The 27,125-nt window shown below is 35.7% G+C and overlaps 1 protein-coding gene across 3 annotated transcripts; it reads left to right on the top strand.

Annotated features, from left to right (window-relative positions):
• The first annotated feature begins 2,433 nt into the window (after nucleotides 1–2,433).
• Nucleotides 2,434–23,660, top strand: MBIP (MAP3K12 binding inhibitory protein 1). Of its 3 annotated transcripts, none has more exons than XM_012469103.2 (9): nucleotides 2,434–2,621; nucleotides 6,296–6,415; nucleotides 8,176–8,400; nucleotides 8,483–8,579; nucleotides 11,017–11,082; nucleotides 11,316–11,468; nucleotides 14,802–14,899; nucleotides 21,107–21,145; nucleotides 23,042–23,660. In XM_012469103.2, exons 1-9 carry the CDS (start codon nucleotides 2,493–2,495, stop codon nucleotides 23,144–23,146), a joined length of 1,032 nt encoding a protein of 343 aa, XP_012324526.1. In that variant the 5' UTR covers nucleotides 2,434–2,492; the 3' UTR covers nucleotides 23,147–23,660. The 3 variants fall into 3 exon arrangements, with proteins under 3 accessions (XP_012324526.1, XP_012324516.1, XP_012324535.1); XM_012469093.2 differs by having other exon boundaries at nucleotides 23,039–23,660; XM_012469112.2 differs by lacking the exon at nucleotides 6,296–6,415 and having other exon boundaries at nucleotides 23,039–23,660.
• The last annotated feature ends 3,465 nt before the right edge of the window (nucleotides 23,661–27,125 follow it).

The following is a 27,125-nucleotide window of genomic DNA, read 5'->3' as shown; positions in this document are numbered from 1 at the left end:
CTCAATTGATTCTTGGCATAGGCTTGCAGGACAGTATTTCTAACTCTGTTGCTAACGCTAACACCAACACTTTGAATCATTTCTGCCAGGCAGCAGATTTTTCAGTAACCCACTTTATAAACTGTAATTAGTTTTCCATAAAGAGCAAATTATTCCCTTTATTCCCTTTCTAAATTTCATAGCTTGTATTATACTTTTGTTATACATACATACACACATACAATATCTACAAATTTCTATTTTGAGTTAGCCCAATGGAATCCAAATCTTTTCAGGCTACAAACTCTTCTATTTAAAATAGAATTTTCTATTATAAAACAAGAAAATGAGAAAATTTTCCAAAATGAAGGTAATAGACATTAAGAAGAAGTAAGAAATGTCCTTAGAAAGAAGAAAAAATGCACAAGAATTAACAAATTCTAAGTACTAGTGGTTGAGTACCCCATGTGAAATACTTGGGACCAGAAATGTCTCAGACTTACAATTTTTTTAGATTTTGGAATATTTGCATACATATAATAAGCTATCTTGGGTATGGGGTCCAAATCTAAACACGAAATTCATTTATGTTTCATATATGCTTTATAAACATAGCTTGATGGTAATTTTATATAATGTTTTAAATAAATTTGTTAATGAAACAAAGTTTTGACTGCCTTTGGACTGTGGTCTGTTATGTTGGATCAGGTGTGAAATTTTCCACTTGTGGTATTGGTGCACAAAAATTTTCAAATTTTGGATTATTTTGGATTTTGAATTTTCAGATTAGGAATGCTCAACCTGTACCTAAGTAAAGAATACCAAGATAGAGGAGCCATTCTGGATATCAAATCACAGAATTACATGGAGAAGCAATACACTAGTCAAATGACCATCAGTTAATTCTTTATTAGAGGCTCAAAAGAACAAGTAAAACTTGAAAAATCAGAATCAATGATGGCAAAGAAAGGAATGAGCAGCACCTTGTTAAAGACAGTGTTCTTTTAATGTACAAAGCATATCCCTAAATGTGTTGCCTCTCAGTGTTCTCCATATTTGAAACAAATCTGAAACATCTCAATGAAAACAAGTGATCTGAAACTGATTGCCAATTTGGTAGAGAAAAAAAGCTTACAGTTATCCCATTACAATTGTTCTCCTACAAGAGAAACAGAAGCGGCTGGGTGGGTGGCTTATGCCTGCAATCCCAGCACTTTGGGAGGCTGAGGCGTTTGAGACCAGCCTGACCAATATGGTGAAAGCCCATCTCTACTAAAAATACAAAAATTAGCTGGGCATGGTGGCGGGCTCCTGTAATCCCAGCTACTTGGGAGGCTGAGACAGGAGAATCGATTGAACCCAGGAGGCAGAGGTGGCAGTGAGTGGAGATCGCACCACTGCACTCTAGCCTGGATGACAGAGGGAGACTCTGTCTGGAAAAAAAACAAAACAAAACGAAACAAAACAAAAACACCCAGAGGCAAAGAAAATATTCTAACATTGCAAAGAATCATTAATTTAGGCTAGATATGGAGATGAGCAGCTTGAATAAGAAGGTTGCTCAATTTGAGACTGGACATCGTGTAGTATTTTTCTGCCTCTAGACATAGGCTGGATATCTTGCTGACAACAAGGGAATAGAAAAGATTTCCCAAAATTCTGTCAAGCCTGATGATCCCATTTGTTTTTGGAAATGAAATCCTAATTAAGAGACTCCCTAGGGACAGGTCAAATGAGTTCTTTTATTCTCACTGTCCTTCTCCTATTTCCTTGATGCCTTAGTCCTTCCCTCTAATTTAGTCTTCCCTAAGACTAAAGAATGCACATTGTGCAAGTTTCCACCTTTGCTTCCTCTACTGTAAATGCATTGACTATTAACAGAATTAAGAGTTTTAAATCCCACCTTATCTCTAAGCTGATGTTTATTTCTTAAAGTGTTTTTGAATAAAGCTTAACAATAAAAATTCTTGTAATACTCGTTTTTTTATTGCATAACACTTTTTTAAAATATTGGAGTCTGACTAAAAGATTGCAAAACCCACAAGTATCTTTATAATAAAGTTGTATAATACTTTGTAAAATTTCAATTCGGTTTTATGTCCTTCTAATTTCAAAGATTGTGGTTGCATGATATTACTTATCCAGGTTAAATTACTGTTGGAATGATACTGACAGTGTTTCACATAGTCTCCTCCCAACATTCACAAGGAGCATCCAGGAGTCAAGGTAAGCTTCATGATGCTAACCCTTAACAGACCACGACTCTAATGACCACCCCAAAGACAGCATTCTAGCCTAGCTTAGGTCTGCAATTCACTTCAGAGCTTCGGAGCAATGCCACAGCTGCAACTGATTGGTGTACGTGCTTGTCAGTCACATAGAGAGGGTGGAGCCTCAAAGCCCGGATCTAAACGAGACGCCGTATTGTACGTCATCACCGAGCGACTAAAGCTGGAAAGGGAGGGGGCGGGCTGTGAGCAAATCTTGGTGGTGGGGCGGCCTGAGAAGGTGTCATGGCTGCTGCTACGGAGCTTAGTCGCCCGAGCAGCGGTGACAGGAGTCTGGAGCGAAGATGCAGCCCCAGCCTCTCCCGAGAGGTGCTCTGCGAAATCTTTCGCTCACTGCACACCCTGGTTGGACAGGTGAGAAGTGGCCTCAGGGATTGAGGGTATGGAAACCATCCGGCCCCTCCCCCTCATTCTTTTCCTCTAGCGGAGGCCGGGGGCAGCGAGGGCTGCCGAGGTGTGAGGTGCAGCCCCTGAAGCCGACGTCCTGGAGGAGCCCGGGCCGAGTGGTCTCGGTCGGAGTGAGGAGGATGGCGGTACCGGTTGCCGAGTAGTTTACCTTGCAGCTGTCCTCTCCAGGAGTGGGTGAGGATGGTTTAAGTGAAAACCCGGCTCCGAGAGGAGCAGGCTTGGAGAGAATGAATGTGGAAAAGCTTAACTGCGGATTTAGGAGGCGCCTCGCGCTCAGGCTCCTTTTTCTTCCAACTTACTCAATTATGGGAATTGGTTGGTCAGTAGGCCTGAGATTTATAGAAAGGCGCGCGCTTATTAGCTTTTTTAGGGGGCAGGAGAGAGTAATTTGTTCTTATGAGTCACTTGGTTTTGTTTATTTCTTCTTTCCTTCAGGCTGTTTTGTGCATCTATTACCCTTTCAAATAGAGAGGAAAGTAAAAGGAATTCATTTAAAATACTTCTAGCGTAAAGTTGGATGAGTTATCCCTCTTTGATGCTGTTTGCGATAGAACTGTCGTTATTTAACTATTAACTAGTCTAACTGGCTGATAAATCGCTTTTGCAGAAATGTAGTAAAATTGGTTTTAAATTTAAATGGACTTTACTCTCTGCGATCAAGTCACTGTTTCGTTTCATGGTGTAAAATTCAAAGTAAATTTTAAATGTGAAACAATTTAAAAGTATGCTTCTTCACCTGCCTTTTAAAAGGAAATATTTTCTATCTTACATAGACCATTTTCTAGCCGTAAAAGTTTGTTTTGGGGCTGGTACTAGCGCATGTGGACACAACAGGCATTTGTGTCAAAGATAATGGTAAATTCCTATAAAAATAGAACATTTGTCTGATTTGTGAAAATTATTTTTAAAGCCTTGAGTAGATGGAGAATCAGCCTTTTAAAAAGTTATTAAAGTAGTTTTAAAAATTGTAGTATGTTGTGTCTTACAAAGAACATTACTGTAAGTTAAGCGGTTTTATGTAATGACGCAATTGTTAATGAAATCTGCTAAAAGATACAACTTTTAAACTCAATTGTTTGCCAAGTACTTACCAAAAACATTTTTTAAACACTTGGGATCTTTTGTTATTAACATTCTAGTCTTAAGAACCAAAACCTTTAAATGGTTTAAGTTAGAGAACTTTTTATGGCAACATCGGAACTTAAGTTTATTTTCTAATGTCAAGATAAAAAAAGTTTATGCTCACCTATTAACAGAAGATGGAATTTTTTTAAAAAATTATTGAGCAATGATTTAAACGTTTCTTCTGAAATATTTTGCATAGTGACTTTTTCAAACTCATTAGAAAATTTTAAGCGTTCAAGTACTCTAAAGTACAATTAAAGAAATGATTACAGTTTACTTATGTCACCTGTCAAAAATGTTGACAGTAAATATTTGGTGACTTTACTGTGACACAGTGAAGGGACCTCCTACACAAGTGTCAAAAATATGATTGTTTCGTCAATTAAATGTAAATCATTTTCAGAATACTCTATTTTGAGAAGTGTTTTTTTAAGAGTGAAAGCCAGAGTTCCATACTTATAAAATTGCCCCCCAGAGAAATCAGTATTTTCTTTTGCGACCACTTTAAAGGATTTTTAAAATGTATGTTGTAACATGCCTAACTTCATCCTGTGTCATCCCTAAGTATCATTGTATTATTAGATATCCTCAGTAGGAAACACAAAACTGAATGTTAAAAAGAATTTTTTACTTCAGATCACAAAATTTACTAATTTTAACCTTTTTGCTTGCCTCTGGATAGCCCATCTTACCAAGCTGAACAATTACTTATTTTTAGCTTGGATTTTTATATTAATTTAGTAAAGTTATTAATTAAACTACATATTTAAATAGTGTATATTAATAGCAGACCAATAGAGATTTTCAAGTAAATGGTTTACTCTTCCAAGTTCTGTAGGGCAAAATGCGTAGAATTCATGTGACTAATAATGAATGTGTTGAATGAATAGTTGGATGAATTAGGATAGTTTTATAATTAATTTGTGACATTATGTGGTTTTCTTAAAAGACCGGTTATTCTTAATTGCACTTGAAGGTTTATGTAATTCTGCTGAATTGAAATGAGAATATGAACCAAACATTAAGACTTATTTTTCTATAAGTTATTTTCTCTAGAAAATGTGATACTTTGCTTTGGTTGAGGATTTGCCTGCTTTATCCCCAAGCTGTATTCATAAGTTTTCTATAATAGAGTATAGATCTCTTTGAAGACTACAGAAGTATATTAATGGGTTACTTCCATACATAATATGGGTTGTTGTCTAGCAAAATCTTTATAGGCATTAAAGTAATATAAATTAATGCATTAACTTTAATGTAAAGTCTTAATATATTCTAATCTTTGCCAGTGCAGCCTACATGAACTTTCATATATCTTTACACTTGTTTAATATGGACTTTTAAATTCTTCTATTCTCATCTTCAAAGGGCAGTAAATTTCTGTCACATAGTATTTATTCAGTATATTATCTTTTTATTGGTAACCTTACATCTTTTTAATCTTTGTACAGTGATTCATCCTTTTATTATAACTACTAAAATCTGTATTTGAACTCATGTAACACCTTAATTTTGTAGAAAAGATGATGAATTTTGAATAAATTATGTTAACTTGATTCTTTTGTGGAATATATTCTTATGCTATATTGTAAACACATGTCCCTAGAAAAGTTTATGATAGTTCACTTTTCACTCAAAAGACTGCAGATGGGTGCTCTCACTGTAAAATTTTCACTCATTTTGATAATAATCTTATATTCAGGTTCTTTGTAGTTTTCTGGGTATGATTTTATTCTGTTAGATCATCAACTGATACAAATTTCCATATAATGAGGCCTCACATCTTAGCATTTAGCAAAAGATCTGGCCATTTCATCCAGTCTGGCAACTTATTTCACTATTGTGGAGAAGTCTTTGTTTTTCAGCTTCAGACTTCTATAGCTAACTAATAGTTTTTTATTTGAAATAAACATGTTGCCATTTATCCCTGCTTTTAGTATGTATGAATAATCTTGACTTTTAAATTAGTTTAAAAATTGGTTAAAGGTGAAAACAATAACAGTGTGATTTGGAGGACATCAGAATAATGATATATTTCTGGTATGTATTTGTGTATGTACTTAAAGAGAAAAATACATGTTAAAACTTTCACAAAACTGTTGTGCTTCCTCTGTTTACGGCTCTGAGCTAGAAGTAGTAGGATTCTGAATAGGGTAAGCCTATTTTGGACTCCATCCAAAGGTTTGTAGATATTGAAGAATCAAAAGAGCCTTCATCTTTTCATCTTTCATGAATGGTTTCACCTCTAAAATGATCCCATTACACAGACCCAAGAATAGAATTTGAATGACATGTCATTTTGTTTTTGTTTTTTATGAAAATCTGCAGCTTTCTTGGCCTTTTAAAATGGTAACTGGGTAGAGCATTTCATTGTAAAACTTGATAACTTTGAGCAAAATAGACACGTTACTCTAGAAATCTTGGTTTTGTGACAATTCCATATGTACAGCTTAATCTTGTAATTTTTGTGATGTTGCTGGTTTGCCTTTTTGAAGCTTAACCTCAGAGATGATGTGGTGAAAATTACAATCGATTGGAACAAGCTCCAAAGCCTTTCGGCATTCCAGCCTGCGTTGCTCTTTAGTGCACTTGAACAACACATTTTAGATTTACAGGTAAATTTCTTGTTAGAAATGATAACCCGATATTGAAAACAGAAATTAATTGTGGATAAATTAGTTGGAGTATTTGTCAGTTCTAAACACTCTATTAATAGTGTTGCTAATAAAAGGTTACTTACATCCAGATTGGATCTAAATCTGTTAATTTCAGTAGTGATCAGGACAGTTAAGGGAATATAACCCAAAAGACCAATGTGGGTATGAGAGTGAATGAATGCAATTCTATTCAATTCTAGACCTGCACTGAAAATTCAATACAGTTCCATCTATGGTGGGTTATAATTAAGCAATAAGACACGGCAGGTGTGTGTCATGCTATGATAATGATTCCATGCCTTGGGTGAGTTTGGAGGCTCATGGAGTGCTTTCAGTGGTTCAAGAAGGGGCATTATCCCAGCATGACACATCCTGGAGTGTCTATTGCAATTAAACAGTTTCAGCATAGTTTTTAAAAAGAAAGTAATTTCTGTGACATTAATGTCTCATCTTAGTAAGTAGCCAGTCACTGTTTTCTTAACAGTTTGAAATAATTTATTCTTTATATTAGAAGTTAATATTGAACCGGTATTTATAATAGCATTGTTATATTTTTAAATATTTCATGTTAACCGAACAGTATTATGACCTTGCTGGTTTGTAATTGAACATCTTTCCAATTATAATTGATGTAAGTTTGCAGTTTATCTCTAATCAAAGTGTAAAATGCGAAATGTCAAAAAAATAAGTGGAAGAACTGTTTGGATTGGTCAGTTTACTGTGATTAAGGTGTTATACGGTTTCAGGAGAGTATTTGGTATAGCAAACAAGGGAAGCAAAATTGTGGGTATGAAAAAAATAATTGGAACGTTATTAGTGTTAGTGTGTTTTGACTAATGGAATAGGCATTAATTTTCAGCTCTCCATTTATTGACTTTGTGGGAAATTTTAACTGTTTCATGTTAAAAGTAATAGTTAACCCTGTTTTTAAAGGGCAGAGCAGTGAGCTATAGAACTCAAATGAGGCCTAATTGTGTGGAATGGGGGAGGGGAACAGTAAATGGGTAATATCGTTTATATTCTACAATAGGGATTTTTTTCCCCCTGTAGTATAGTGATAGGCCTCTGCCTGTTTTCAGCTATAGATTTTTTTTCTTGTTAGTTTTCTTTTTTAAAATTTAATTTTATGGCCCAAGAAGATATTTGCCATGTCAGGAAAAGTCTGAGTGTTCACTCAGCCTAACACCTATATATTTCACGTCTATGCTTCCTCATTCACATTGGCCAACTGCAGTTTCAAGTGGAGAATCTCCAGTGATATAGTGATAATGCAGGGCTTTGCTGAGTGAGAGCACTGGCTCTCCTGTTAAGGAGGAAAAATACTAAGCCTTAGTGTTCTGAGGAGGCATTTGAATGACATGTTAATTAAGTGGCATTGGTGCCAGAGACTGAAGGCTTTGATTTGGCACAAAATAAAAGATAAGTGACAGAATGATTCTCTCAAAGAAAATTTTAAATTTCCTTAGGTTTTCTAATCTTTTTTCTTTTTTTCTCTCTCCTTTTAAAATTTATAGCAAATGATAATGGTTACAATAGCAAAGAATAGTAAATATAATAGTAAAGATCTGATTAGATCTATGCGTCCTGGTGTACTAACTCTTTATATTTAGTAATTGATATTAAATATTTCATTTAGCAGAAATTTATGTAAATATATTAAATGTGTAATTAATTTTGGTCAGTTTGAATCTCAGCAGATGGAATTGTGTTGTTCTCAGCCTTTTTTAGCAAAACTTCAGTCTCCAGTTAAAGAGGAGAATACAACTGCTGTTGAAGAGATAGGAAAAACAGAAATGGGGAACAAAAATGAAGTAAATGACAAATTTTCCTTTGGCGACCTACAAGAGGAAGAAAAGCACAAAGAATGTGATTTAGGAGATGTGAAAAAGCCACAGATCCATTTTGATCCAGAAGTAGTTCAGATAAAGGCTGGAAAAGCAGAAGTAAGAAGTTTTTTTGGTGGGGATGAGAAGGTATTACTTTAAAAAATCTTATGTTTACACTGTTAAAACTTGTTGTTTGTAGATTGACAGACGAATATCTGCATTTATTGAAAGAAAGCAAGCTGAAATCAATGAAAACAACGTCAGAGAATTTTGCAATGTTATTGATTGTAATCAAGGTAACTACCTAGAAATTAATTTTCATAGGGTTTTAAGTACAATTTTTATAGTTGCTCTAATCTTTTATTTATTTTTTAAATGAATGGCTTTAAGAACACAATTCAGTTTATTTCACAGGTTTAATTAGTAACTAAGGCAGTAGAGTTTTCTTCTGCTTAATAATAGACTATATTGCAAATTGGCTTTGATTTTGGTTACACAAAAATCAAATAAATGCAAACATTAAAAGTGTTTCCACAGGTGAAGATTATTTTAAAGTTCCTTTAGGAAATGGAGGTGAGGTATGAAAGACAAGGTTGATCAATCTCAATAGTAAAAGGAACTAAGCTGTATGAATTTCAAACCTATAAATGTACTATGAAATCATAATGTTAATATATAAGTGAACTTAGTAGAGATAATATTCCTCCAGAGGGAGCAGTTTTCTTACTACCCTTGAGCTGTTTGAAATGTCCTGTGTCAACGATACAACCAATTCATCATGAAGACCATAATGTCTTGCTTTTTTCCTTTCTGTCGTAGTGCATACATTTGCTGCTCTTCATCAGATTCTCCTTTACCTCTTCACTTGATGCTACAGTACATTTACAAATCTGCAGGTATGCTGCAGAATACAAAATATTGTAAAGCAGTGCCATAGATCATACTCAGGCATCATAGTAATAATCAGAAGAAGTAGTTCTTAGGAAAAATTATGGAGAAGAGTTCATAATTGGAATGAACATTTTTCTTGTTGCCTCTAATAACTCATGGCTAAAATTATTATGAACATGTAATTGTCAGATGAACCTAGAAATGACTCATATCACATTTGTACAGTGATTCTCTTAATAATGAAATAATATAAACTGGTCCTGAATTTAGCTGTGTGCTACTATTAACATTATACATGTGCATATCTAAATTTGGTATATTTTCCTAGTAGCTTTTCAGAATAGGTGCAACAATGGCAAAATCTCAGGTACTACAACCAACTACAAGCGACTATGAGAAAGGATTTGTTGAGAGAGCAAGCACATGTGTCACTAATGTTATTCCTCTGTTGTCCCTGCTAACTCTATTATTATAAACCGCCAGGGGATAGAAATTGACAAGAATTGAAATGCTCAGCAGGATTCCTTGGCCCATTCAATTCCTTGCTGGCTCAAAACAGTGCTAGCAAGAATTGCTGTGGAGAGTGACTAGCACTCATACATTCACACCATGCTGAATTTCTCACTGATGGGTCAGTTAATCTATATGTTTGGAATATAGTTCTGGAATAGATGATAGCTTCTTTTTTTAACCCTTAGCCCCATGAAATGATAGGAAGAGAATGGAAAAAGGATGACCATTTAAGCATATTTTGAGGTACATCCATAAAAAAAAAAAAAAAAAGAAGAAAAGATGACTAGTGTCTAGGTATAAAAGCTAAGTGGATTTGGAATTTTATTCATACTATTTGATTTATCAGCAGAATTACTAAGGAAAGTTCAACTGAAAAAAATGTATTTTAATATATTAGTGCATTCCTCTTAATAACCTATGAATTTAGCCTAAATATAAGCAGTGGAATTTTTAAAATTGAAATTCCATGGGGGAGAAAAAAGAGTTTTTTAAAATAATCTCACCAGCCATTTCTTACAAAATATTCAAGGGACTTTTACAGAATATTTACTGTCAATGTGTGGTTTTTAAACATTATTTCAAACACGAGTATATATTATTACTATGTAGTATCATATATATACTATATATTAATATATAATAATTATGTTAACATAATGTTAGTCGTATTCTATGTTAACATTCCAATTTTCCCCTTTTGTAATTTATGCATTGATATCTAATTTGAAAGAAACATTACTTTTCAGCAAGTGGTAGGATGAGAAGTAGATGACTTTTGTAATGAGGGGTTTTTAAAAGGAGCACTGGAAGTCTAGGTAGAGTGGAAATGTATGTGTACTTGAGGCTTCGAGGTTGTCTTTGTGTGGAGTTTCAAAATAAAAATGTGTTAAATATATAATTCTTTTTATTGGGTGTTCACTAATTTGGTCAGTAAAATAAAAAATGCTGGATTAAAAGAACTGTAGTAAAAATGATGACTTTTATTTCTACGATGAAGTAGAATTTCAGTACTCTATAGCAGATTATTTTTTCCAGCGGCCCAAATGGTGACATTAGTTTTCATTAAAAATTGTATTAAATTGCGCTGCTTAATGTTGATGGCTTTTCTGTATTTAAATATGAACATTAGATAAGAATATTAGATATGATAAATTTTTACAGGTAAAAAAGGTCACTAAATTCTATCCTGTGTGTGATGGCAATTTATTGTTATTTATTAAAATTACTATGAGTAAAATGTTGATATGAATTATTGGAAATTTATTAAAATCTCATGCATTTGAAGGGAAGAATATATATTTAAACTTATATTATCTAAATTCTCCTTAGAAAACAGTTGTGCAAGAACTGATGCGATTTTTACCCCTTACCCCGGATTTAAAAGTCACGTAAAAGGTAAGTAACCACCACATGACATCTCAGTCACTGACAGAAGTCTAGATTATTAGCAAAATGGAATAAAAGTAACCTTCCCATCTAAATTTTATTTTAGAACAAAAACATCTTGCTGTCCTTCATACTTGTGGTTAGGTAGTCTTTACGAAAAAAATATAAAGTGCTGTTAGGGAATAAGAATTTCTGATTTTTGAAGCATAAATGTACATAGGCTCAAAAGTTTCTTAATTTAGTTTCTAGAGTTGTGAATACATACGGACCACAGACTAGACCTGAAGGAATTCCAGGGTCAGGTCATAAACCTAACAGCATGCTTCGAGATTGTGGTAATCAGGCTGTGGAAGAACGACTACAAAATATTGAGGCCCACTTGCGGTTACAGACAGGTAAGCAAAGTGCTGAGTGGTGCCTCATAACATACCTTTGCAAATAGTTAAAGAAGTTCAGTTCATTTAGTCACCAAATTTTCATTGCGCTCCTAACATTTCTTAAACAGTAAGTGCCTGTCGCTTAGAAAGTGTTAAGTATATGTCAGTTCACTTAAAAGTTCATAGTACCCTTTTGAGGTGTTGGTGCTGTTATCATTGTACAGATAAATAAACTGAAGTTTAAAGAGCCCAAGCAACATGCCTAAGTTAGTAAGTGACAACTCTTTTAAAAAAAAAAAAAAAAGAAAGAAGAAAAGTAAAAGAGATAATCTCACCATCTTGCCCAGGCTGGACTTGAACTTATAGGCCAAGCAATGCTCCTGCCTCAGCCTCCCCTGTCAGCGATACTACAATCATGTGCCACTGCATCCTGTTCAAACCCAGATCTTGACTGGGTGCAGAGCCTGAGTCTCCCTCCCCATTTAGTTACCATGTCTGTTGATTCTGCCTTGTAAATAATTATCTCTCAAATCTGCCCACTTCTGTCTTATTTCTACTGCTACTACTAGAGTTGAAACCACTATGATCTCTATTCTAGACTGATGGAAGGATATTTCCTGGTTTCTTTGCCACTAGACTTCTTCCTTTAGATCATTCTCTGCCCTGTGGCCAAATTGCTTTTTCTAAAGCTCAAATTTGATTGTGTCTCTTCCCAGCTAAAAATTTGGAGTTTGGGATTGGATGGGGTTGTTGTTTTAAATGGTATGGTCCAAATCTGTAGTTCCAGCTACACCTCTGGGCTTTCCATCTCCCATTTGTTTTGCTGCTTTTCATGCCCTTCTGTCCATGCTTTTTCTTCTAATCCTAGACCAGTGCAGGTTCACCTTTTGTATAATCTCACAGAACCTGGTATTCCCCACTGTCTTTTAAAGCAGTTATCATGGTTCTGTTTGTTTAATGTTTGTCTTCTGCTAGATAGTAAAGTCTATGAGAGTGCAACTGTGTCTGTCATATTCATTACTTTGTATCTATTACAATGCCTGGCACAAAGCAAATGCTCAAATGTTTATTGAATGAACAGTTGCTCATTTCACCTTTGCAGATATATGTACAGAAGGACAGAAAGTTAGTGTTTGACTCTCACAGGGTAGGTGAAGGGATGATAGCATCCTAATTAAGTGACATTTGAGGCCTTGAAAGATTAGTAGGAATTTTCCCAGAGCAAAGCATTCCAAAAAGAGGGAATAGCATTTGCAAAAAAGGACAGAAACAGAAAATATGGTTCAGGAGATACTTGAGTCCAGTACAGCTGGAGTATACTAGCTATCTGAAGCTATACTGGCCAGATGAAGGTAGAAGAAGAAAACAGAATGAGTAAGTCTTTGAGTAATAAGACATTAGCGTTAAGAATTAATCTCCTCCCTTAGAAGTGGATGGGCTTAAAATGCCACCATATAAAAGGATTGACTGGTTAAGTCTCTAATAGTATCAAATAGTTAATTTTTTGGAAAAATATCTGTTGAATGCTTACTATGCTCCAAGCACTGTTTTAGACACAAGGGATACTGATATGATGTAATCATAGTCCCCAGCTTCAAGGACTTTATAATCTAAATGGGAGAAAGATTAATAATGAAATAGAATTTTAAAGGACTAATGAAAGGCTGGGTGTGATGGTGTGTGCCTATAATCCCAGCTCCTTGGGAGGCTGAGGTGGGAGTTTGAGACCAGCCTAGACAACATAGTGAGAGTCTGTCTCACAAAAACTAAAGATCACTGAAAAATGGTGGGGGCACAGGGAGCCTTTACGTGAATGAAGAGGATTAGGCAATGCCTGCATCACCCAGTGAAGCTTGAACTGGCTCTCGAAAGATACAAAGGTAAGGCAGAGGACATTGTAGTTAAAGGGAGCAGCAGAAGCAAAGCCAAATGAACAAGTTACTTTATTCAAGAACAAGAACAACCAAGGTCCTAAGGCTTTTTAAAATCCTCAAAAAAAATTCTAGAATTTTTATATGTAACAAGTTGACAATTTTGGTATAAAAATTTACCCATATTCTTAAATTGTGTAATGATTGGCTAGTCATGTATTTATTCAATCAGTAAATATTAAGCACCAGCTCTTTGCCAGGCACTGTAGTCTATGAACTGATGCTTCCTAGGTTTGTGCAGTAGATGAGCTGCATAGCCCTACCTAATAACAAAACAGATAAAACTCTCTGTCCTGTTGTAGCTTACATTAGAATGGGGAAACAAACAATACAGAAAGAAAATATACTGGATGTTGGGTGGTAGTAATGGAATGGAGAAAATTAAGGTAAGGAGGATAAGGGAATGCTGGGTATGGGGAGATGGTAGTACTGGTATTTTTAACAGGATAGTCAGAGAAGGCGTTGCTGATAAAGTAACTTTTGAGGCAAGACCTAAAATTGATTTGGAATTATGGAGGTAGAGGGAACCTGCTAAAGCTTGCAGGGTGCTTGGCCTAGTTGAATAACAGAAAAAAGTAATCAAGTGGCTGGAACCATGTGGGTATAGGGAAAATGTCCAAATTGTCTATGGCCTTGTAGGCCATCGTGAGGGCTTTGGTGTTTAATCTGAGTGAAATGATCACGTATTGGAAGGTTTGAACAGAGAAGTGATGTGATCTAACTTACATTTTTAGAGGCTCACTGGCTGCTGTGTTGAGAATACACACTATGGAAGTATGGCAGAAACAGGGAGACTAGAGTTTGAGGGTTGTGATAATCCAGGGAGAGGTGGAAGTGGTCTGGACACAGTGTGGAGGTGGTGAGAAGTAGGATTCTTGACATAATCATAAATTTAAAATGTGAGTGGCCATAATTTACTGTTCCCCTCCCCAGAAGATTTGTTAGTTTAGAATTGTCATAAAGCCCCTTTTTGACATTCTTTTAAGTCAAAGGAAAAAATACAGCATGTAGGGAGACAAGTTGAAGAAAATAATGATATGACATATTGCAACCACTGCATTGAGTTATTGTCGTTTGTCACTATGCATTTTTAACCTATCATGTAGCTATCAAAGCATATCAGAAATACAAATTGTTCTATATGAAAACTATTCAATATATTGTAAAATTAATTTAACATAAAACTCCTAGCAATATAGGAAGCATCAATGGGGTTTAGAGAGAGGAGTGTAGTACAATATGTCTGATAATACTATATGAAAATATGACCTAAGGACTTCATTCTGTTTCACTTTTGTTTTTTATTTTCCTAAGTATTTTCCATTCATTTGCATAAGTGTCTTTGCATGGTATTTTAAGAATAGAAATTGTAAGAAAGAATGATTCAATAGTGTCTCAGAATTTTTTTTAATGTATTTAGGTGGTCCAGTGCCAAGAGACATTTATCAGAGAATTAAAAAACTTGAAGACAAAATCCTTGAATTGGAAGGCATCTCTCCTGAATATTTTCAGTCTGTAGTGAGTATAAGTGTCTTTTAAAAATAAATAAAAATGTTATTTTATCCAGATTCTTTGTGGTTTAACAGTCATCAACTTAGGCCATTTTTATGGCATAATAAGTCAGCCTGGATGGTGGTTGGGCCTGTCACTCTGAACTTGCTACCTTGTAAAAAATAGAGGCTTCCTCTGGAAACTTCCTCTGTCAGTGATCCCTCTGTCTCTTTAATATCTCTTCCCCAACAGGCTCCTTCCCTCAGCTCATACACAGTTAATACTAAACAAACACACACCTCAAACTGCCACTCTTGTTCTTTACCTTAACCACCAGACTATCTATGTTTTTGTAATTCTTTAACTCTAGCATTCATTAATTCTTATCCTTTTGCCGAGAACATTAAGAAGCAGTGTTGTGCTGGTAAGTATCTTTGGCACATCAGCATTTTTCAGAAAAATTATCCTGAGCCCTGTGTTTTCCTTGGTCTTCTGAGGTGATTATATATAATACCTGCCTTCTTTATGTTGTTTTTTTTTTTTAAAGCAGTGACATATTAGAACTAAAATAATATCAAAGTGAGATTATACCAAAACTCCTATTTCTGAAAAATTATGTAAAATAGCCCATTTTTGCATGGATCATATAAGTTACTGGTGAAAATATATTTAACATTTATTTTAGGTATGACAGCAATCTTCAAAAGTTACAGATTAGGTATTAGATTGAGTTGTAGAAAAGAAATATTTCCAGAGGAAGAAGGCAAGTCACATAACAAAAGGGAGCAGCAAGTCCTAAATGACAGCATTTCAGAGGAAGAGCTTTAGTGATTTACTGTAATCAAATGTAAAACGAGATTTATAAAAATACTAAGGGCTGAAGCAAAGATCAAATGAGATAATGCCATCAAACACTTAGCATAAAGAACTATGAAGTAGTTGTATAAATGTTGAAAAGTCACTCTATTCCTCTGGCCTTCAGATGTCTAATTTAAGAAAATGTCGGTTGTACTACATAATTACAAAGATCTTTTCACTTTTAGGATTATTCTTTGAATGTCTTCCTAGGAAACTTAATAAAGATTTTTATGACTTCTTAAAGTAGTCTACCATAAGTTTTTCTCATTCAAACTGCCTTCATTAAAGAAGGCAATGACCTAGGAAGGTTATTTTTCTAGTTCAATTTCATACTTTGTTAATATAGTTGTTATTAACAATAGAACTGATCTTATGGTAGAGTAAGGTAGTATCAGATGCCTCCAATGAGACCTTGCTGTATCATCATTTATCTCTTCTCTCTGATTCTGATTTATAAAAACTTAACATACAGATTTGTTAAACAAAAGAACAAGCCCTTCATATCATAATCTTTTTTGTTTTGTTTTGATCTGTTACACATAGGATAGAGTGGGTAAAGAGGTAGAAGTGGTCAGATTGTATAGGACCTTAAGTGCTATGCCCAGAAGTTTAAAGTCTGTTTTCCAGGCAGAGAGCAGGGGGAATCTATTGAAAGCATTTGAGCAGAGAAGTGATTTGTGAACGAGATATTTAGAAAGATGTATCTAACACAGTTGTGGGAGACAAATGAAAAGAGAGAAACTAAGCACAAGGAGACAGTATTATGCTAGCTTAGATGTGAAGCTAGATCCTGAAATAGGGACATGAGTGAGAATGGAAAAGATTAATGCAAGTAGGAAAGAAAAATGGACAAATACTGATGATTGGATGTGGAAAGAGACATAGAGCAAGGATAGAGTACAGTTTCTGGTTGGAAAAATCATACCATCATTGATAGAAATCAGAAAATCTAGAGATACTTTTGTGGGAAATGTGAATTTGAAGTCAGAGAAGGATATGAAGTTAAAAATATCAGGTAAGCTTTCGAGATACAGCACTTATACTTGGGACAATTGGGAGAGTCTCTGTAGTGTTGACAGTTCATCTATGGATAGGAACACTGAGATTGAGGCCTGAAGTCTGAAGCTTGGTGACTGCCTAATTTCAGGGGCAGGAAGCATTTGTAAATGTAAACAGAGGATTGGCGTATATGTATTAAGCATTCATAAAAGGATGGATGGTGGCAACCTGTGATGAAACATGTGCTTTTTAAAAGTATTCCCAAATTTGTTAAAAAACTGGATTAGTATTGGAAGTGACATACCAAATTAGTAGTGAGCTACCAGGGAGAACAAAACACTGGAAAGGTTTAAACATACAGACTCATTCTGTCCTTCAGGCCTGTGAACATATATGGCACAAGCCCTATGGGAAAGAAGATTTCATACTCATCACCCTTCTATAATAGGATGAATGAGCCATCTTTAGGAACCTCACTTGGAATAAAGCCAGCTCAAAGATTGTCCTTGCAAATAGGAGGAGTTGAGCACATACCCTATAGAGGACATAGTACATTATTCATCACCCTTACCATCCTCATGCTGGGAGTACATACATGGTAATTGCATAATTTTACATATTATCCCTCAAAAGTATACAGAAGAAACTACATATATAGTACAGTCTTATACCTTCTAAAGATAGAAGAGGAAAGTTGAGCCCATTAACTTTATTAAGGAGTGAACTTTTGTTGGAACTTCTAAACTCTGAAAAGATTTTCATTGAAATGTGTTTATTCAGATTCACATGTAGATGTATTCTAAATGGGCGGAGCTTCTTACAGTTGGATAGAGATTGATTATCATGGGTAACATTGAAGCATAGCATAGAAAAACAAACATGGTGAAAAAGATGTCATTTGTATTTGTTTTATAAAATGTGATCAGATTATGTAAAGTTCTTTTCATTTTATGAGCCAGACATAAAACTCCACAATAAGTTATGTGTATAAAGCAGGATTTATGACAAAAGTTAATAATACTTGTTGGACCTTTTGATGTAAGACTTCTAAAGATCTTTATCTTTCACATTAACTATGGAAAGCTTTAAATGTAATGTTTTCAAAAGTTTAAGGGCATGGCCTTAACAATCTATTTAAAAGATAAGATCTATAAGTATTTCCAAAGACTTACTGATTTTAAAATTATGATACTTGAAAACATTAAGTATGAACATGCTTTTAAAAGTATATTGTTCATTTTATAGCATTTATCACTTATATCTTTATACATCTGTTTTTCACTTTATATTTTGAACCTCTCAAGGGCAAGAACTGTGTCTTGTTCATCTTTGAGACCCAGAATGTAGTAGCTATCGAGTAGATGTACAAATGAATGGATAGGACTTGGCTGATAGCTAATTATTGGACTTTGAAGGTGTGTTAACTTTGTTCAAAGCACTGACTGGGTGTAATTTTTAGTCTATAACAGTAACTCCTGGTTCTTAGGGGAAGTATCAGGGGAGGGGTATGCTGAAAGCCAGGTCAACATCATGTATACAGGCCACATGTGAACATGTTTTGGGCCTGAAGCATGAGTGAACAATTGGATTCAGCTGAAAAATCAGATGGTAAACACATTTCAGAGGGCCTTTAAGGTCACACTAACCAGTTTGCACTTCCAGTGTCATTGGAGCACAATTAAGTTTTTGAGAAAGAGAGAAACCTGTAATGTAGGTCCCTGTCTGGTAGCATTATAAAGTCTGAGTTGGAGAGAAATTGGAGTCAAGGAAACCAGTTTAGGAAACATGTCATTATCCAAGCCAGAGAGAAATGAAGGTCTGAATCAGGGCTCTGGGACTGGAAGGGAAGAAAAACATTTTAGATACTGTACATGTAGAATCAATTGCCTTTTACAACAGAAAGAAAGTAGCTAGTCATGGAAGAGGCCTCCTTACCCTTGAGTTTCCTTAGAGCACTGATTCCCTGGATTTGTGTATGTGTGAGCATATGTGTGTTTGTGCATGTGTGTATGATAGTCATGCTCTGTATAAGGATGTTTCATTCAACTGCAAATATTACAGTTGTCCCATAAAATTATAATATGGTATTTTTCCTGTATCTTTGCTATGTTGAGACGTGTTTAGATACACAAATACCATTGTGTTACAGTTGCCTACAGTATTCAGTACAGTAACATGTTTGTACACTAGGAGCAATAGACTATATCATATAGCCTAGGTGTGTACCACCTAGGTTTCTATAAGTATATTCTATGATGGTCACACAATGACAGAATCATCTAACGCATTTCTCAGAATATATCCCCATCATTAAGTGATGCATGACTAGGAACCTGCTGAGGTAAAATAATGGGTGAGGAGAGACAATTTTGCATTACCTTTCTCCAGCTCTTTGTTTGGTGTGCTGTGCTCTCAAATATTTTCTCTCAAGTACCAAAACCTGTTAAAACATCCACCTTTTATACCTCTATCAGATGGGGTTATAACCCAGTAAACGCATTGAAAATTGAAAATATCATTAAGTCTAAAATGCTTTCAGTACATCTAACCTACCAAACATCATAGCTTAGCCTACCCTACCCTAAACATGTTCAGAATGTTACAGTTGAGGAAAGTCACTTGGCAGCACAGTATGCTGTGCAGTATCGGGTGTTGACCCTTATAACCACATGGCTGACTGGGAGCTGTGCTCACTGCCACTGCCCAGCATCTGTATTGAGATTTCCTTATACCTAAAACAAATAGTAAAGTTAATGTAGTGTATCCACAATAGATATGGTATTTCTAAGTGTTCTACTTGTCAAAATATTCTGCTCAGACCTAAAATAAGCCCAAAAGGCCACATTTTACTGTTTTTAAGTCACTGAGCCACTGATGACCATATTTTCCTCATTTTGATATTTCTTGTTTTGGTTCCATGTTACAGTAATAATCCAATTGTTTAATAGCATAGAAACTATCAATATACTACATGTTAAACTATTAGGAGAACAGGGAGAATTATATTTGCATCAAGTGTATAACAAGCCACCTCTTAAGAAATTAGGACTGATCCATCGCCAAATTAAACGTTGATTCCTTATTTGCCCATAGGCCCTACTACAGGTATCCAGCTTGGTTTGGCAAAGGAAGGAGCATAATTATCTGAGCTCTATTATTTCATAATTACTAATTCTAATACTTAAATGATTTCCCATTTATTGTAATTGTTGATAAGCATTCCTAGATGTTCTTTGAGTCAACTTTTGACACAAAGGAAAATGTGAGTTTTAATGCTGTCTTCAAAATCTCAATAGTCAGAAATGCTCATGAGAACATTTTGCCTCCTACATTCAGTTTCTTTGTCAAATATACTCATTTACTAATTTGCCATTCAAAAGCTGGTGGTGCGAAACTAAGAAAAAGTCTAGAAAGAATTCATGAGGTCAAGGTTTAAAAGACTCATTAGTGGATCAGTGAGAATGTTGTTAGCTTCAACTGTAAGAAATTTGTACTCAAACTGGCTTACACATTATGGAAATTATAAAACAGAAGTCCATGGTAGCACAGGCTTCAGATTTAGTTGATTTAGTGGCTAAATCATAATTTTAAGAAAATAGGTTTCTTTCCCTTCTTAACTTTGCTTGGTGTTAACTTCTTTCCCAGACAGATGGCAAGATGCTTACATCACTTTCAGGTGTCTTACCCAGATACAGCAGTATCCAGAGGAACTGCCTTTGAGTGCTTTCTCTCAAAAGATGTGAGGAAGCTTTTTCCAGAAGCTCTCCTCTTAATCTCCAGCAGACCTCTCCTTTACTCATTGGCCGGAACTGGACCCATGCTCATTTCAGTCACTGACAAGACTGGGTAGCCATTGGCTTGGGCCACACAGAGAAGCAGTGGATAGGTAGCTGCTTGCAGAAACAATCCATTATAGTCAGTTGCGGGTGTGTGTGTGTGTGTGTGTTTTTTCACCCTTTGGTCTCATACACCAAATTCTATTTTTCCTTTTTCTATTGTCGTTTCACTTGTTCAATGTTCTGGGATGGAAAGGTTATTTAAAAAAAAAAAAACTAAGCAGAAAATTCCCAGAGCACCTCTTTCTGCAATCACTCAGGCTCATTAGAAGCTGGTAATTGATGGGAAAATATGTATTGCCAAGGATGAGCATGTTGCTGCAATATTACTATTATGTATTCTTGATGTCATCCTCTTCAGAGGGTAACTAGCAGAATATAAGAAGGTAGATGTTGGTTACAGATAATACTTGGTAAATTGGTTGGCTTTTCCATCAGAGTTCCCAGGGCTATACATAATTTGTACGGTATTTTATAAAGAAAAAAAATGATGCTTAGATTTCTCTAAACATTGATTACTTTTTTTTTTTCTTCAATCTAGAGCTTTTCTGGAAAAAGAAGAAAGGTTCAACCACCTCAAGTAAGTTACTGCATTTTCATTTTGGCTTCTGAAATAGTTTGATTAGTTTTATACCTTTCTTATTAATAAAAGTTTCTATTATTGTTGCTTTTAGGTCATACCCTGGTAAAATTTAGGACTGAAGAAAAGGGCAGTATAAACTAATATACTTGAATAGAAAAATTATTTTAAGGGCATGGAATGACTCAAATAGGTTAAATAAATAAAACTTTCATCCTGCTTTTAGTAGTACAAGGATGTGTCATTCAGAGTGCTTAAAAATAGTAAGTGCTCAAGTAATTTCAGTCTCCTCCCATTCCTGCCTTTTGTGAACACTTATGATCAGCAGCACCTAGATCAAAATATTTGGCAGAGTCTGACTTCAGCCGGCCCTGTCTAAAGTGCTACTTTACTAATTAGTTGAATCTTAAATAGTAAGGCTTTGCTAGACTTCAAAGTGGAAATATGAATTTAAAGTTGAAGAAAACTTTCTGATTTTTAAGAGTAGCATATTTTTTTCTTGTGAAATTCCGAGTAAAGTTTTTGATAGCAACTTTTTTTTCAGAAGTAAGTGATTGTAGATGATCCCTCAGAAGAGAATTTCTAGGTATTTTAAGCAGCTAAGCTAATCTTAAAGTTAACTATTTTTACTATTGATTTGAGGACAAGAAGGTTTTTAAAAGTTATTCTTTTATGTAGTAAACTATAACACTTTGTTGCTGCTTTAAAAATACAATTCACATAACGTAAAATTCGTCATTTTAAAGTGGCTGCTAGTGTATTCACTGTGTTGTGCAACCATCATCACTAAGTCTAGAACATTTCCATCACCACCCCCAAAAACCCTGTACCTGTTAGCTCTCAGTCCGAATTTCCCCCTCTCTTTACCCCCTAATAGCCACTACATAATACTTGTGTCTAAATTAGAAATATTAATATGTGAGAATATGTTTACATAGACTTGAACAAATACAATTTTTTTTTTTTTTTTTTTTTTTTTTTTTTTTTGAGACGGAGTTTCGCTCTTGATACCCAGGCTGGAGCGCAATGGCGCGATCTCGGCTCACCGCAATCTCCGCCTCCTGGGTTCAGGCAATTCTCCTGCCTCAGCCTCCTGAGTAGCTGGGATTACAGGCACGCGCCACCGTGCCCAGCTAATTTTTTGTATTAGTAGAGACGGGGTTTCACCATGTTGACCAGGATGGTCTCGATCTCTTGACCTCGTGATCCACCCGCCTCGGCCTCCCAAAGTGCTGGGATTACAGGCTTGAGCCACCGCGCCCGGCCTACAAATACAATTTTTATTGAAAGATAGAAGTGTTTTCTTCATTGTTTTCCACTTTAGGATAACTTCAGTAATCAACATACAAAGTTTTCCATTAAAAGGGATAGCTGATGTCGCAAATGATTTTTTTCTCCTGGTAATACTATAATTAGCATTTTTCTTCCTTCCAACTTTTATTTTAGGCTCAAGGGGTTTTCAGGTTTGTTACACGCATAAATTGCATGTCATGGGGGTTTGGTGTACAGATAATTTTGTCACCCAGGTAATCAGCATAATACCTGATAGTCACTTTTTCAGTTCTCCCCCTCTCCCATTCTCAAATAGGCCCCAGTGTCTAATATTAATCAGGGTTTTTTTTTTTAACTTATTATTCTTTCAAAGTATAAGAGGTTCAGGAGTGCTTAGTCATTAGAAAAAAGAAAAAGATTTAAGCCTTGTTATTTTATGCCTTTAAATTTATGATATAGTCAACATATATAGTTGCCCAGTTCTAAGATTATTCTCATGAGGGAAAAAACCATTTGATCATGCTTCTGAATATTTTAAATATTTATAGTTCATTTGGCACTTTATCTGCATTAAGATACTTCAGAATCTTATTCAGCAATTTGTGTCCTTATTGTTTACAGCAGAACTATTCACTGGCTGAACTTGATGAGAAAATTAGTGCCCTCAAACAAGCCCTCCTCAGAAAATCAAGAGAAGCAGAATCCATAGCAACCCACCACCTTCCATGAAAAACTCCTCTCCTTGTCATTTTACTTTTTTATATACATATGTGTAACTTACACTGTTATTAATTCAATGGATATGTATTTATCAATGTAGACTTCTCTGTGAAGTCAAGGTTTATTTTCACATGAGTCCAGCTTGCAGCAGGTAATCTTCAAATATTCCAGTAAGTTTTGAAATAATGAATGCATTGAAAACAGCATTGTTGGAATTTATTCCCTTCTGTTTTAAAGGAGGTATTTTGGAAATTGAAAAACTTAATTTAAAAGTGCTGGTACGTCTTTTTTCTTTTGTTGACCCCAGAAAGGAAGATTTATTTTGATACTGATATTTTAAAAGGACTTTATATTTGTAACATTGGTGTTAACCAATTTATTAGTTTAAATTAGTACTTTGCATATAATTGGCATTCAACAAAAATTTTTTCACTGAAATGAATTTTAAATGCATGTATAAACTTGTTTTTCTTAATTTTTCAGATGCCAGTATTAATGCAAATAAACAATAGCTCCAGCTTTATCTCTTTATTGATTGTGTGACTGAACAATTTACTTAATCTTTGTCCTTATTTCCCAGTCTGTGAAATGGGAATGACAATAATAGAAACTACCTTATTGATTGTTATGAAGAAGAGGTGACTTCATGCATGTTTGAAACTGTCTGTCCCAAGGGAATTGCTCAGTAAATGTTAGCTATTATTATAAAACCAGGTCTGTCTTTGGATAGCTGTTAGGATGTTAAAAAGAAATTATAGTACCTCTCCTTTGAGAACCTCACCTTTACAATACCCCAGTATATTAGGCAGTACATATATTGCCACAGTTACAAATTAAACATTTGAAAGATGAGCTACAGTTATGTAAAAATTCTTTCATGGAGCAGTTGTTGAGGTCAAGAATTGTTTGGTGGCTCACACCTATAATCTCAGCACTTTGGGAGGCTGAGGCAGGATTGCTTGAGCCCAGGAGGATGAGGCTGCAGTGACCCACTGCATTCCAGCCTGGGCGACAGAGTGAGACCCTATCTTAAAAAAACAAAAAAGATTTGGTTACAAGAATCAGAAATCTAGCAAATAGCTTGGAAAAGAGGAGTTGTTAAAAAGGAGCAGATATCTGGAACTTCATTGCAGGAAGTACAATGAAACATTATAGGATCTAGAAAGTCACCAGCAATTAATCTCTTTCTGCGTCTCTGACCGCCTCTCACTCTGTCTCCGTCCTCTACTTACCTTGCTTTCTGCTCTCCCTCTCCCTTTGTCTCTGTCACTCTGCCTTTCTTGTTTTTTTAATCTTATACATAATCATCTATGTACCTACTATATTATCTTTCTGTGGACTGGTTTCTCTGAAGACATGGAGTGACACGTTAGTCCTGTCTTCATAGCCTCAGCTTGTTAATGCATTTGAGCTGCTATGTTGCAAACTCTGAACTCAGCTCCAGAACTTCACAACTTCAGTGACTGCTGCTTATCTCATGTTTTGTGTTTCTTAGTTCATATTCTCCAGAGATTAAATCAGACTCAGTGTGACCAGGCATCTCAGTCAGTGTGGCCAGGATGATGGGGCTGAACCTCTTTGGAGGAGTTTGCAATGTACATACAACCTTGTACAACCATTTGTGGCAGCCTCGAAATTGTGCTGACCTCATAGAAACTGTAGGCTTTGGAATCATTCCCAAGAAGATGCGGGCTAGGTGGAGTCCACCAGTAACTTACCACTATAATTTATTTCTGCAGAGCAGACTTATCCCTCAAGGTAATCTTTTCTAACATGATCCCTTAAGTACAAATACCTATTCCCCACTCTCCATCTGGTCCATGTGATCACCATCCTGTCAGAATGACATCCTCCAGGTTAAGTGACACATTTTACTCTCAGCACAGCACACCAGCCATTCTGTAGGGAAAATGAAAATTAAAAATGAACAATCAGAAAAGGAGGTTGACTTGGTGGTAGGGAAAGAACTTAGAAAACAGGATCGTATACTGATCACTGGTCCAGACCAATAAATGCCATGAGTCTGTTTCTTGCCTGGGTAATAGAATAACTTCCTAAGTCATGCCTGGGGGTCCTAGCATCTGCTCACTAGGATTCCCTCTTTCCATTGTCCTCAGGCCTACCCTTCTGGGGGACCTAAGAGAGGAGTCCCCTCTCCACTTGAGTAATAATTGTCTGGTGCTAGCAGCCTCTTTTACTTGAGTTTGGAGCCTACAGAAGAGACTCAAGATTCAACACCATGTTGATAGGAGTTGGCATAGGTACTAGTTCAAGACTAAGGTTCTTCTGGTGATAACTACCCCAGAACATTAGTGGGCTCTCAATCATTGTCATTGAGTACATCTTTGAAACGTGATGCCAGGAATTTCTATGGGGTAAATTTGCTCCCTTCATCACAAGGCTGCCTAATGACCTTTCCTCCAGGATTTTTGTTATTCAGCTCTCTATCCCCATTGTTTTTAACGGCCTTGTCCTCAAGAGAATAAAGGAGCACAAGTGATTGGAAAGAGGCTTGCTTGCAGGAACTGGAAAGCATCTCTTCCTTAGGCTGCCCTATAGACTTCTCCCTTCCACAGGTTACATTCCAGTCTATAAAAGTGTTTTACAAGGGGTTAGTGGGGGCTGGGGTTGGGCATCAACATGTTATCCTGTGGGAAAGGCTTAGGATTCCCACACTAGTCTGGGTAATGTTAGATATTCTCCTTTCAATTGCTGGCCTCTTGAGCTTTTTCAAACTCATGAATAATATCTGGACCTGGTCTCCAGCAATCTCAGCAGAAAAGATTTCCCTTTTGAAACACAGGTAATTTTCCCTGCCTTGCCTTATCTGCTTTTAGCCAGACAACCTGCACATGTGATTTTCAGCTATTTTGTCGTCACTTACTTTCAAAGCACCAGTTTTCCATAGACTAGGGAATCCACTCTGTCCACCCACAAGCCATATCTCTCCTCTTCGCTTTAACTCCATGGTTAGTTTTACATTTTCACTGAGGATCTGTTACTTGAGCAATCCTATTCCTGGCACTAGTTTCTGTTTTACAGATTTGCTGTTTTCAAGAAACAGGAGCCCAATTCTAAAATAAAGGGGTAATGGTTTAAAGAATGTGAAGAATCCAAACTGCAGGAAGTTTAGGCAGGTTTTGTTACCCTTTATCCCTCCCTGGGCCAGATTGTCTGGATTCTGCACACCTGCTTCTTTCCCTTTGTACCTTGGCTTCTCTGAAGATTTCTTCCTTCCTGCTTCCTTGCAATTTAGGGTTGCTCAGGGCTTTGGGCTCAGTGGAGTTATTTCTGACCTAGCTCTTTGTTTTCAGTTTACCCTGTCTGTTCCTTATGAATCAAAATCTGGAAGAGGAGTTCATATTCTCAACTTGCGTCAACTATCCACCCCAGAACAATGACCTGCGACTTGAGTGGTAGAATCTCCAAGAACAAAATTGCCAAATGTACCCAGACCTTTGGGAAATGAAGGGCACTTCCAACAAAGAAAGCATGAGCCGAGACCCCTGACTCTGTTATCTAGACTGATGAAAATATAGCCGGCCTTTATAAAACTTTCAGTTCCATAAGAAATACTTTTTTTTCAGTGACATTAACTGGAAATATTTTATGATCCTAGAGATAGCATCCAGGTACATTGTGAAAAATTTTAGTTTGGGGTTTCTTTTTTGAGCAGTTCTAACTGCAAAAATTAATATTTTACAACTTTTACTCTTTCTTATTCTCCAAATGGCAAAGAGAAAATTTACTTTTTAAAAAATTAATAAAGCTCCTATCTTGTAAATCTCATATGGGTTCTTTGGATTCATAAATCTAAGACGTGATCTTAGAGATGTTATTTTTTCTGTATCTTTCAAAACTTACTATCTCATTATCCTAGGAATTCTTTAATCATTACTAATCAAATATTCCCAACTATGCTATAAAAATAAAGACTAAAATAAAAAGGAAATGGAACAATGATGGAATTACCTAAAAGGATAATGTG

The sequence above is a fragment of the Aotus nancymaae genome, unplaced genomic scaffold (genome assembly GCF_030222135.1).
Source record: "Aotus nancymaae isolate 86718 unplaced genomic scaffold, 86718_ANA_hifiasm-v0.15.2.pri h1tg000062l, whole genome shotgun sequence".
Classification (NCBI taxonomy): domain Eukaryota; kingdom Metazoa; phylum Chordata; class Mammalia; order Primates; family Aotidae; genus Aotus; species Aotus nancymaae.
This window is presented reverse-complemented; position numbering and strand designations above follow the sequence as displayed.

Excerpts from the sequence above, each read along its gene's own strand:
- MBIP (XM_012469093.2), top strand. The coding sequence starts at position 2,493 with ATGGCTGCTGCTACGGAGCTTAGTCGCCCGAGCAGCGGTGACAGGAGT. Across the intron at positions 6,416-8,175 it reads AACACATTTTAGATTTACAG|CCTTTTTTAGCAAAACTTCA; the intron begins GTAAATTTCTTG and ends TGTTGTTCTCAG. Across the intron at positions 21,146-23,038 it reads GAAAGGTTCAACCACCTCAA|CAGAACTATTCACTGGCTGA; the intron begins GTAAGTTACTGC and ends TATTGTTTACAG.